At 36.4% G+C, this 13,516-nt stretch overlaps 1 protein-coding gene across 1 annotated transcript; it reads left to right on the forward strand.

The window, feature by feature from the left end:
- Positions 1-1,227: 1,227 nt before the first annotated feature.
- On the forward strand, positions 1,228-12,732 carry CCN3 (cellular communication network factor 3). The gene is made up of 5 exons (XM_003760348.3): positions 1,228-1,461; positions 1,550-1,775; positions 3,352-3,603; positions 8,467-8,681; positions 11,187-12,732. The coding sequence occupies exons 1-5, from the start codon at positions 1,366-1,368 to the stop codon at positions 11,481-11,483; spliced, it is 1,086 nt and encodes a 361-aa protein (XP_003760396.1). The 5' UTR covers positions 1,228-1,365; the 3' UTR covers positions 11,484-12,732.
- Positions 12,733-13,516: the final 784 nt, after the last annotated feature.

Genomic DNA, 13,516 nt, shown 5'->3' on the forward strand with positions numbered 1-13,516 from the left:
AACTTGGGTATATTCTTAGGATATTACCTCCTGAAGAACTTTCCTGATGCACACACACACACAGCTGGTAGTCTTTCAAATTATGTTTTTTATCTTTTACATTTACATGTCAGGTAAGTGTATTAGCTCCTTATTAACCTAAATTGCATTCATTTTTTCTTTGTATTTCCAGCAACTAGTACAATTCTTTGAATATAATAAATAAATGAATATCTGTTGAGTTAATTCATGGACTCCCTCATTTTATAGACGTCATAAAATAAGACCCACAAAACTGATGTGACTTTCTTAAAATCCCACGGATTGTAAACAGCAGAACAAAGACTCAAACCCAAATTCCCAAACTACAAATTCAATGGTATTTCTATCCCATTATTGGGCTGAGTCCTTTTTTATTTTTTATCTTGAATTTTTTCAATTTTCATCAATCACCATAAGATTTCAAGACTGTTCTCTTCGGGGAAAATAAATGGTTTATGTTAATCGAACTAGAGCCTTTACTCCTTTAAAATTAGGCAGATAATTATTTCCACTCAGTCTGAAGTGGATGGGGGAGAGAGAGGACAAGGAGTACACAGAGAACAATTAGAACAATTTGTGAAAAAGAGGTTGAAACATCTGGACAGCAGCATCTCCTACCATTTTGACAGTTTTTTTTGTTTTTTTTTTAACACATACAGTGAGGACACTAAACGATGACAAACTTGAATGTGCTTTCTCTTTACTTATGACTAAGCAGCCAGGCTTCTTGCCAAACTCAAACAGATGGTCCCAAACTCCATACCTCCCTCAAAGAGGAATTCAGGCTTAAGGACCCCTTGTTTCAAACAGCCATGCGGGTGGAAGGGAGAGAAAGAAGGAAGAATGGGAGATTTGGGATACACGGAGTTTGGTGGTTCTTCTTTGTTCTAAGAAAAGGTAACTGGTCTTTTCCTATTCATCCACTGAAGACAATCCTCAGAGCCCGGACTCCACCCCACTTAGTGCGAGCACCCTGAGAAAAGCCGGTCCCCACACAGGCTTGCGGGTGCACACTCCCCAGCACCGCGCCCTAATGCTCCTTCCACCGCTGCTGCTGAGACTGCGGCTGCTGTGGCTGCCTTAGCCAATTACCATAGCAACTCCTGGGTTGCTATTGTAACCCCATTACATTTAGCCTCCCAGCCAATCCCACCCTCCCAGCTGCAGCCAACCGGCTTCCACTTGTCCCTAGACGCGCTCTATATAATCTGTCTTAGCATCTATAAATATGAGCTTTGCGCGTGAGAACCAGTGGGAAAGGAACTGGATGGGTTTAAAAAACTAATAATAAAGTATAAAAGAAGAAAGAGAGATAATCATTGCGAAAAATCCTGAGGGAGGACCATGCAGTGCAGGCTGCTGCCCCCATCAGGGATGAGCCTCCGGCTGCGGAAGCAGTGTATGTGCCTCAGTTTCTTGCTCCTTCTTCTGCTGAACAAGGCAAGTGACGCTCTGGCATTATACCCTACAAGGAGCTTCTGCTCAACCCACCCTTACTGAACGCGGCTGTGCTCTTCTTTACTCGCAGATCGTTCCAGCTCAGAGTTGCCCGTCTTCGTGTCCTGGCGGATGCCCAGCCCAGCCGCCTGTTTGCGCCCCCGGGGTGCCGGCTGTGTTGGACAGATGCTCCTGCTGCCTGGTGTGCGCCCGCCAGCGCGGGGAGAGCTGCTCCGAGCTACTGCCCTGCCAGGAAAGCAGCGGCCTCTACTGTGACCGCAACGCCGACCCTAGAGCTGAAGTTGGCATCTGCATGGGTAACCTAAGTTTGTCCCGTCCCCCCCTCCCCTCCTCTCCCCTTCACTTCCTTTTCCAGGGCTGGGAGCTGCCCAGGGGCCTACCTTAAATCTTTCTAAAGTCCCCATCCTGACTTGGAAATGCTTTCAAATGGGGGTGAGATCGATGGGCCAGATCAAAGAGAGGGAAATAATTATAGGGAAAAGTAATAGAGAAAGAATTAGGGAGTAGTAGTGTAATTTGGGATTGCAAGAAGAGATAGAATAAGGGGAGAGCGTTGGAATTTGGTATTGCAGGAACTATTCTTGAGCAAAGAGAGTGGGGGTCAAAGAGAAGGAACTAAAATCTGCTCCACTACATGATACCCTTGAAGAGAATTTAGACAGATGATTGATAGCTCAGAGCAGAGTTTAAAACAGGTTAGGTCATTTCCTCTTGCGAAGTCCAAAGGAAAGAAAAAAGGAAAAAAAGGAAGAAAACCCTGAGTCTGCATGCAAAATAATTATAATAATAAAACAACAAAATCTGTAAAATTCCCCAAGCTGTCATTTAGCAGGTTTGTTTTCACACTTGTAAGTTACATTTTTTAAAAAATGTAAAGGCAATCAGATCACCCAAAGAGTTGTATGAAAACATCATAGCAGATTCTCCTTTGCTGTATATAAGAGTGCACTTTCTCTTTCCAATGCCTCCATAAAAAATGGAAGGTGCTTGAAGGCAAAGGTTTGTTTTTGTTTTTGACTTTGTGTCTCCAGCTCCTAACCTTGTGCATTAAATATTTGTTGAATGATAAGGATGGCAAAACAAAACAAAATCTACTGAGAATTAAAAAAAAAAAAAAAAAAAAAAAAAAAAACAACAACTCTGAGCTTTGTCAAGGAAATATGATTGTGAACCTGGAATTTGTTGTAGAAATATACCACAGTTACCCTATAACCTTGAAAATTCAAAAACCAATAATTAATTGTCCATGTTTTTAAGTTACTCTTCAAGTCACAAGGGCTAGAGGGAGAAAAATGGAGAACACCCGCTGTCTCCTTTACCCAGAGGTACACTGATATCAACTGAACCATCCAGCATCCAGACTTCATTCACTTTATGTTCAATTCATCTCCACGTCAATAGGTGAACTAATTAATAATTTTTAAACTTGTGCCTTACCAGTACTGTAGGAAAGTTGGAGACTAGGGTGAGGAATCCTCTACACATTCAGAACCATAGGAATGGAACTTAGAGATCAGCTAATAAAACCCCTTTATTTTATAACAGAAGAAGCTGAGCTATAGAAAGATGAATATAGGATCATATTATCACAGATTTAGAACCACAAAAGACTTGAAAGGTAATCTCAATTCATAGCCTGTGATATTCAACCAAAGGACAATTATTACAGATAAAAATGACCTTTACAATTTGGATTCACGCCCAGCTATCAGACATGTGTTAGGAACCAATTTTTTTTTTGGTCCAGAGATTAGAAAAGGATGATAAGAGATTTTGAATCTCCAGAAATCCTTTATGTAATTACTGTGGTTTGTTTTTTCTATTTGTCATTTTTCTCCCTCTTGCTTTCATCCATGAACCTAAACATTTTAGTTCTAGAAGAAGACAATTGTGTGTTTGATGGCATAATTTACCGAAGTGGTGAGACCTTTCAGCCAAGCTGTAAATATCAGTGCACCTGTAGAGATGGACAAATAGGCTGCATTCCCCGCTGCAACCATGACCTGCTCCTTCCTCGCCCTGACTGTCCTTTCCCAAGGAAAGTAGAAGTTCCAGGAGAATGTTGTGAGCAGTGGGTTTGTGACCCAAAAGAAGAAGTGACTTTGGGAGGCCTTGCACTAGCAGGTGAGAAACTCATTAGGGCTGAAGGTCACTGGACAGGGGCCTCTTTCCATTCTGTGCCTGAATGCTAAAGGCATGCATACTCTGGGGTCCCATAAGGAATGTTTCAGGATGAGAATCTGGCCATCATTTGTTAGAATTGTGGCTTTGCTGTCCAATTTGTTCTCTCTAAGAATGCTGAGTGTCCTTAAAATCCAACCCAAGATACTGTAATGAGCTCACCAGATACTTAAAATGGGAATCTGCTAAATAGCTCTTCTCCTCCATGAGAGCACTTCATAGACTTCAGATATTCTTATTTTTACAGAAAAGTAAACTGAGGCACAAATAGGTAGAGTGGCTCACTCTAACATTACATAGTAAGTAAGTTTTAAAGACAGGATTTGAATCCAAGTCATCTTACAATAAAGCAAGCCAAGAGCCCTTGATGATACAAAAATTATGTGGTAATCAAAAAATAAGTATGGAAAATGAACTGGCCCAGGAATCAGGAAGATTTGTAATCATATCCACCACTGACATATTCTGACTTTAAGACCCCAGGCAAGTCACTTAATTTCTCATTTTCCCTGGCAGCAAAGAAGGTGCTGACCTACACTGACAAAGGAAGGTCCTAAACAGGAGCTATCTTTACTCATGAAATCATAGAAAAAGATAAATTATTTTAATGCTATGACAAGTTATATAATAATAATGTAATATATCATAACATAAAGGATACAAGTAATATATAGCAGCTTATATAAATAGTCACCCAATCCAATAAGTATTTGTGAAATATTTTAATTAAAGTATGTTAGGAACTGGAATATCAGTGAGACAAAAAAAAATACAGTTTCTGTCAGTCAATCAGTCAGTAAACATTGATTAAGCCCCTACTATTTGCTAGATACTTCACAAAGTGTTGGGGATGCAAAGAAAACTAAAAGACAGTTCCTACTCTCAATGTGTTCATAATCTAATGGGGAAAACATCAGGCAATATATAGGTACAAACAAGCTGGATATAGGTTATAAACAGAAGGAGCTAGCATTAAGGAATATTAGAAATGACCTCCCGTAGAAAAAAGCTTTTTAAACTGCAAGTTGCATAATTGAATGTGGGAGTCATAGAATTATGATTATCATCAGTAAATGTTTAATTTGTATGTATATTTTATATACCTATATCCCTGGTGTCATGTAAAAATTTCTTGGGCTAATAGGAATCATGAGTAGAAAAAGTTTCAGAATCCTTGCTGTAGAACACAAGATTTTAGCTGGAATTTGAAGGAAATCAGGAAAGGTGGGAGGTGCAAATGAGGAGGGGGAACATTTTAGTTATGGGGGACGCAAGAGAAAATGCCCAGAGTTGGGAGACAGAAACCTGTCCCCAAGGAACTTGCATTCTACTGGAGAAATACAACAAATAAACAGACATTATATATATATATATATATATATATAAATACAGAGAGAGAGAGAGAGAGAATGATGATGATGATGATAATGATTTACAGTTGGCAAGAAGTTTTCACCTATATAATCTTATCTGACTTTCATTTTAAGTCACACACATACATACATACACATACCTTCTATGACACATATACAGATCTATGACCAGCTGTTCAGGTACCAGTTTTACTGAATGTAAACCAAATTTCATAAGTCTAAATGGATTGTCTGAGGTTACACAACTAACAAGTAACAGAACTCCTTTGGGTTTCAAACCCACATCTTCTGATACCATCACAGTGCATTCTTCTAGGAAAGTATTTCTTCTGCTCTACAAGGTGATCCTCCTTTTTGGATGATAATACTCTACTTGTATAGCTTTAAAAATAAAGCTACCTGAATGAATGTTCTGGGAAACCTTCATCTCTCTCCTTGTTCTACAGAGAAATAACAGTTTAGTTCACTACCAGTGATGTATATTTGTGTGTTCTTGGACAAGTTCCTTCACTTCTTTAGACCTCAGTTTCCTCATCTGTAAAATAAGGAGGTTGTTCCAAATGAATTCTAATGACCTTTCCAACTCTAAAACTATTATCTTAGGATCTTAAATGACATGGGAAAGAGTGAAATTTCCAAGATATTTTCTCTAAGGAGCATAGCACTTTTCCTTAGCAAAGGAAAGAAATATTGCAGTGTTCTCACTCATCTGGTAGTAGACATTGCTCTGCAGAAGCCACATGTCAGCCAACAGCTAAAGCTTATTGGGATCACTTAACAATGAGGTCAGTCAGTCTTAGTGGGTGTTTTCTCCAGCCATACTTACTCATAAGGAACCTACTTTTGACATTTCATCCCTGGGTACCATTAACAAGTGATTTAATAATACCTTACATCTGTGGAGCACTTTAGTCTCTGTTTCTGTTTTTCTCCCAAGACCTTTTCACATAACATTCCCCATTCTCTCTGTAACAAATCCAGGAGAAACAGTATTCCTTGAGTACATCCAGAGAGCTAGATGGAGAAAAGGGAAGCCAGGTACTCCTGGTTTCAAATACAGTTTCTGCCGAATATTGGGTGTTTCTCTGTGTGACCATGAACAAATATTTGAAAATGTAAGTTGTAGATGACTTGGTAATCTCTGATAGAGGGAATTTCTATTCCAGGAATTCCCTACATGGATGACATGACAGGTTCAGATGAAGAAAAGAGAAAAATAAATTAAATCTGAAACCTATGATACTTATAAGGTTTCAGAAACCTACCATTCTTCTGATGGTTTAGAATAAACTGGCACACTGCTTCTAAGTGTGCATTGAATTAAATTAAGTTGATAAAAAGTTAGGCTAGCAAGGGTGCACCTTTCTCAAGGTCAACTTAGTATGTAACAATGTTTTGGACAAGGACACAGGCATTTTTTCTCTCTATCCTGTTTGATTGTTTATGTCCTTTTTCAGTGGAAAAAGAAATGATCTTGAAGACAGAAAGACCTAGGTCTCAAATTTTGATACATATTGGCTGTGAGACTCTGTTCACATTGCTGTTGCTTAATCTCTAACTATTACTCTAAGACTGTCAATTTTTTTTAAAAGATGCTGACCTGTATTTATACAGAAAATTGTCTCAGCTATGAGTTCTCCAAGCCAATATGCCTTCCCTCTGTTAATTATTTTCCATTTATCCTGTGTATATCTTACTTTGCATATATTTATTACATGCTGCCTCCCCTATTAGATTGTGAGCTCCTTGAAAGCTTTATTTTTTGCCCTCTTTTTGTATCTACAGCACTTAGAACAGTGCCTGGCACATACTAGGCATGTAAAAATGTTTATTTATCAATCAAAGTTATATATCCAGTTCCTATTCTTATCTCATTCCATAATTATTTGGGTTCGTTGGACTATTCCTAGGACTTTGTTGAAGTTCAATTTCACAAATATTTTTGTGGATTAATTTTTCCACTAAATAATACATTCCTTATCTTGTCTGACATAAAGCAGGAGGATAAAAATACACACATATTTACTTTGTAAAATGCTGTTGATTTTACTGTGTTGTGAACTTTTTATTTGGAGATGTTAAAATTATCTTCCAACTTGTACTGAATTATACAATGCAACTTACAAAATAATACATCATTAACCATGTTTAATAAATAAGGAAACAATCATTTAGAAGAGGAATTGGTTTGTCCCAAGTCACACATAATAAGCATAAGAACAGTAGGTTTTAATAAATCAAAGAATCTGATTCTTTTATGTTGTGTCATTTCCTACAAGAAGTCTTCCTTGAATCCCCATGGTTATTAATGCTCTGCCCCTACTCAAATTATCTTTCATTTTTTATCTATTTATATGTCCTATCCTAAAGAAAAATGAAAATTTCTTCAGGAAAGACTATTTTTCATGCTCTCCCCTTCAACTTCTGGCAGGAATTGCTCCAAATCTATCTGGGCTTCTGGGTTGCACCCACAAGTTATATGAAATAGCAATCTTCAATTCTATTAATTCTACTGAAATGGAAGACTATTGAACCTTACTATATTCCCTCCTGTTGGATCCTAAGTCTTCCAGGCCTTACCATCTACCCTGCCACTATACTTTGTTTTATAAATTATGGTTCCTTAATTAATTAGCATGAGTTCCTTGAAAGTAGGAGCTATCTTGCTTTTTCCTCTCTGTATCCCTAGCACTTAGCACAGTATTTGTTACATTGTGAGTACCTAATAAATGCTTTTTCACTCTCACTCACTCATTCACTCATTCATCATACCTTTCTACCAGGTCTAACACATTATCTTTCCCATTGTACACACTTGGTGATTTCCTGTTGAATTGTTGAATCCATTCTGTCAAAACTGTTGCTACTATCTTCCCAAAGAACACATAAGTTTTTTGTTATTATTTGTAGATTTGCAGGCACTATTTCCTCTAGAAAATCAGTAATTCAATCTCAGTTTTTTATATGCAAGCCCATATCTTAAAATACCAATGATCACATTTTAAAGGCACAAATCTGGGCTGCTGGTAACTTTCTGCAAACAGAAAGTTGCATTTTCTACCTCACTCTTTGTGGTTGTTGTTCAGTCATTATCAGTCACATCCAACTCTTCATGACCCCATTTGAAGCTTTCTTGGCAAAAATATTAGAGTGATTTTCCATTTCCTTCTTTACCTTATTTTACAGATAGGAAACTGAGGCAAATAGAGTTAAGTGACTTGCCCACAGTTACACAGCTAATAAATGTCTGGGTCAGATTTGAACTCAAGAAAATGAGTCTTTCTGATTCCAAGCCCAGTATTTTATCCTCTTCACCAACTAGCGCCCTACCTTACCTTTATTCTCTCGTTATTTAGTAATTGTTGGAAGGGCCACTTTGCAAACCTTATGTTTTTTTTTCTGATAATGTTGATGGTGTATTTGTTTGTCAAAGCTTACAGACAAGAGGCCACACTGGGAATTGGCATGTCTGAGTCAAGTCTCAACTGTATAGAGCAGACTACAGAATGGAGTGCTTGTTCTAAAAGCTGTGGGATGGGATTTTCTACTCGGGTCACCAATAGGAACCGCCATTGTGAGATGATGAAGCAGACTCGTCTTTGCATCGTAAGACCCTGTGAACAAGAGGTTGAACACGCCATTGAAAAGGTACAAACTATTGAGTGAGGTTATCGAGAACAGCTCTGAAGGAACTGTGTGGGAGTAGTAGATGTGAAAGGACATATCCTTGAAGTCAGAGTAAAATAATGTTTGTGTAAGGGGGTGGGGCCCAAAAAAAAATCAGGAGGGAGGAATCGAGAAAAAGTTGTATCATAGTTAGGTAGGCACCTTATGGCTTAGGTGCTGCTGTGGATCAGCATCAGAGAGAAATCAGAAAGGTCAAACAAGGATAAACTCATTATCACAGAGATTACCCAGACATTAATCTCATTTTCTCTTAAGCATTAGAATGTCAGCAGCTGTAACATGACAAGTTCAGAATAGGAACAGAGAACTCAGAACTACTTAGATAGCATTTACTCAGGACTTTAAGGTTTGCCATGTGCTTTTTAAATATTGTCTCAGTTTATTCTCCACAAGAACCTTGGGAAGAAGGGGCTGTTATCCTCATTAGACAGTGGTTAAATTGTGCTCAGGATCACTCAGCTAGTAAGTGTCTGCAACTAGAATTGATTTCAGGACTGGTGCTGTCTCTACTATGCCATCTAGCTGCCACCCATTAGTGCTTCTAAAATCACTGGAGGTAGGAGAGCTGAAGGGAGCATTCCATTTCAACCCCTGGATACAGAATATTAAGTTTGAACTGGAAATATCTCTGCTTTGATATAATAGAATGGATGAGATGACTTCAAGTCCATCTCAACATTATGATTCTATAATCATCCACATACTAGGATTCAAGGTACCCCAATGTTACTCACTATAAATTTCCCACTTTCATGAATAGAGGCAAGGAATGATATAGATGCTCTTGTGCCCAATTTGTAATTGCCCTTACAAATGAGCTCAGATGAATGCAAGGAAATTGTAAAGAACACAATATATCAATGCTATAAAATAACAGTTCTCAAGGTTTTTGATTTCAGTTTATATTCTTAAAACTCATTGAGGACCCTCAAAGAACTTTTGTGATTATGGATTATATCTATTGATATTTTATTGTTTTTTTTCAGTTATATCTGATTTTTTTATAACTCCATTTGGGCTTTTCTTGGCAAAAACTTTATAGCTATTTGCCATTTCCTTCTCCAATTCATTTTACAGATGAGAAAACTGAGACAAATAAGATTTAGTGAATTGCCCTAGAGTCACATAGCTAGTGTCTGAGGTTTGGAATTGAATTCATGAAGATACATCTTCCTGTACTCTATCCACTGTGCTACCTAGCTGACCCTCTTGACACTAGAAATTAAAACCAATGATTCTAATTCATTTCACTTAAAATAATAGTAATAAACCTAATACATGTTAACATAAGTAACATGTTTTTGTGAAAAAATAATTTTCCTTAAGAAAACTATTAGTTATAAGAGTAGGACTGTTTTAGATATTTTTACAAATTTCTTTTATGCTTGGCTTAATAGAAGACATCTGCATTCTTATTTTTTTCACTAAATAGGATTTTATTTTTTTCCATTACATGTAAGTAAAGACAGTTTTCAACATTCCTTTTTGTAAGATTTTGAGTTCCAAATTTTTCTCCTTTCCTTTCTTTCCTCTCCTCTCCCCAAAACAGCTATACGTGTACAATCATATTAAACATAGTATATTAGTTAGACACCTATATTTTCATATCTGTTTCTATATTCAATCTATTGTGATGTGATCTTTTTGTTCAGGTGTATGAAGAAGATCTAGCCTCACATGGATAGGCAGCTAGAAAAATATCTTAATAGGCAAAAAAAATCTTAGTAAAATTATAAAAATATTTTGACTTCATGAATCTCTTGAAAGAGTGAAGGGGATCCTCAAGGGTCTTCAACCACATTTTGAGGACTACTGCTAATAAATAAAGAAATAACTAATGAAAGGGGAGTGGGACAAATATGTAACTTCCAAAGAGCTAAAATTTATTAGCACTTCAGTTTTTGAAAGGATTTCAGTAAATAGATTGCTTTAAAAGTCCTTTCAACCTATTTTTCAAAGTTTTGGCTTTATTTTTTGCTTGCTTTCTCCCAAACTACTGCTATTTTCCATATAAGAAAGATATTCTATGACTAGCAACCAGTTTGGTATCTGGCAACATTTTTTGAGTTTCACATATTTTCTAGACCAGTGTTTCCCAACTTAAACTATACTGCAGACTAGCAAAATATCTCCATTGCCAAATACTTACTCTGCCCTCTGCCGTCTATGTGGTATGGTTCTTAGATGATTGGGAAGCAGGAAAGAGATTGGTAAAAAGAAAGAAAATGCAAAAGGAGGATTATAGAAAAAAAATGTTACTTTATTACGGTTACAAGTTTTAAAATGATAGTGAATGATTTGTGAGCTGGTTAAAAAAAAAATGCCATCACTTGGAAAACCCTGTGCTAGATTTCCTGGGGATTCTAGAAAATGACTTTGATACTAGGATTCTTATCAGAATAAGAGCCAGTGATTACCTGAAGGCTCTACCTCATTTAATACATCTTTTTCTTTGTTTTTTTTTAGAAAGGAAAGAAGTGTCTTCGTACTAAGAAGTCCCTTAAGGCCATCCATTTACAATATAAGAATTGTACTAGCACCCAGACATACAAGCCCAGGTACTGTGGCATCTGTACTGATGGTCGGTGCTGCACTCCACACAATACCAAAACTATTCAAGTGACATTCCACTGTCCCCAAGGACAAACTGTTAAGAAACCTATGATGCTCATCAATACTTGTGCCTGTCACACCAACTGTCCTCAGAGTAATGATGCCTTCCTACAAGAGTTAGAACCCAAGTCTAGAAGAATGAAGATATAAATTGTGTCAGATAACCAACATGCTGATGGAGAAAAATTGGAAATAAAAGAAAACAAACCTATTCATTTGAATGTAAGATAAATGCATTAAGGATCATTGACTTTGTCCCCACCTCAGCATGTATGTTAAATGTTCTCTAGCATTACTTATAGCTAACTAGCTTATTTTGTGTTATCTAAAAGGAAGGGGAAATGTAGGAAATAAAGCAAGAAGTCCAAGTAAACTAAGTAAAAATATAAGGGTCAGTAATAGGTTAATTTTCTATGATTGCATTTAGACAAATTAAAGGCACTACAATTATAGCAAACAGCTCTGTATTTTTCCTTGATATGCTGTACACATTGCATGATGGTATCCTTTTGCCTTTGAGTAGTGTTAGGTATTCATCTCATAATGTCTCAAATGATAGGATTATCCCAGAAAGACACCAGCCACATAATTGTATAACCATATAGTTATAGAGTCACATTTTTACTTAAGGATGTTCTGCTATTAATTGATCTGCAGTCAAAATTTGGAGAACATTCAATAAAACCTCTAAGCTAGCATGGAGATAGCTCTAATAAGTATTTTTAAAAAGTCACAATAGAGACTATTCATTCATTTTGACATGTATTATACAGTAAGGGACATTCAGTGTCTAACCTCATAAATTGGGTAAGTCACTTAGTGGAGTAACTGACATCTAAAAGCAAGTTACTCTGGCTTTACAGGTCATAATAAGCTCTGTTGCATTTCAAATTCTTTACAGTAAAAAGGAAAAACAAAATACTCAACCTCTCCATTGAGGGCAATGTCACTTTCAAAGAGCTTCTATTCCTCTCTGTCGGTCCATTTTCTTTGCCATTCTGAAATATGTTTTAGCTGTCTGTATTGGTTTGGGGTGCATTTATAGCTGAATTCCAGTCATGAAGATAAGCAATTGCTATGATGGTGCTATAAACCACCAGAATGGCATGTGATCCCAAATTTGGGACTTAGGTATGCCTTATTAAACTGTATATGACCCATAATAAAACACTCTATAAATAAGATATATGTATACACATGTATATTACTATGAGTCTGCTGGATGTAAGCCACACAATTAAATCTGTAAATTCCTCCTGTTTTGTGCATTAAATTTGTTTTCTTGTTATGTTAACAAAGTATTCATGTAAATAGAGAAACTGTATATTTTGTAAAATATCCTTTTTTTATTTTTTCTGTATTTGTCAAACATACTGAATAAATAAATTTTGAAAATGTATGATTTTGCCAACATTTATTCAAGGCTCCTGTCACATTTGTATTTTGAAATATAATAACCAAAACCCATTGCCAATTTCAGGATTAAATGAATGCCCACTTATTGATTGGACTTGCAAATGGGTAATGATTCAATGACCTTTAGTAGTATATTAAAACACTGTCTATTGCTGTCAGACAAGATATTTGTAGGTAGGTTTATTGATTTCTTTATAAGAAGGGATATGTAAGGGCTGTGGCTTCTTGAAAAACATCCAGATAAAAACTAAAACATTTTAATCTATATACTTATCCACATATTGATCAATAACAAGCATTTACTAAATACTTACTATGTACTAGACAGTATGCTAAGCACTGAAAATAAAAACAAAGTCAAAACCAATCTTTGCCCACAAAGATTTTTCATTCAAAAAGAGGAGACATGAATTAGTCAGTAAATATTTAGGTATATATGAGATATATATATAAAGTTGGTACAAGGTGATCTAAACAACTGTTTATATATTCGTATATAGTATATATTAATATATACATTTATGCATGCAAGTTTATTACACACATGTATGTGAGACTAAACTTGGCATTTCATCAGTGGGGGAAAATCTCTCTAAGGTGGGAATTTTTTGACAGCTTTTTGTTGACAAATTTTTCTGTCTATGAAACATTTTGCACTCATAGTCCAGCAACTGTCCAAGGACAGATGGTAGATGAATGGACAAGATTGGTCAATATAATGGCAATCATTTGTCTTGTTTTGATGTTCTTTAATTTATGTTATTGTC

This window comes from Sarcophilus harrisii, chromosome 1, assembly GCF_902635505.1.
Source record: "Sarcophilus harrisii chromosome 1, mSarHar1.11, whole genome shotgun sequence".
NCBI classification, from domain to species: domain Eukaryota; kingdom Metazoa; phylum Chordata; class Mammalia; order Dasyuromorphia; family Dasyuridae; genus Sarcophilus; species Sarcophilus harrisii.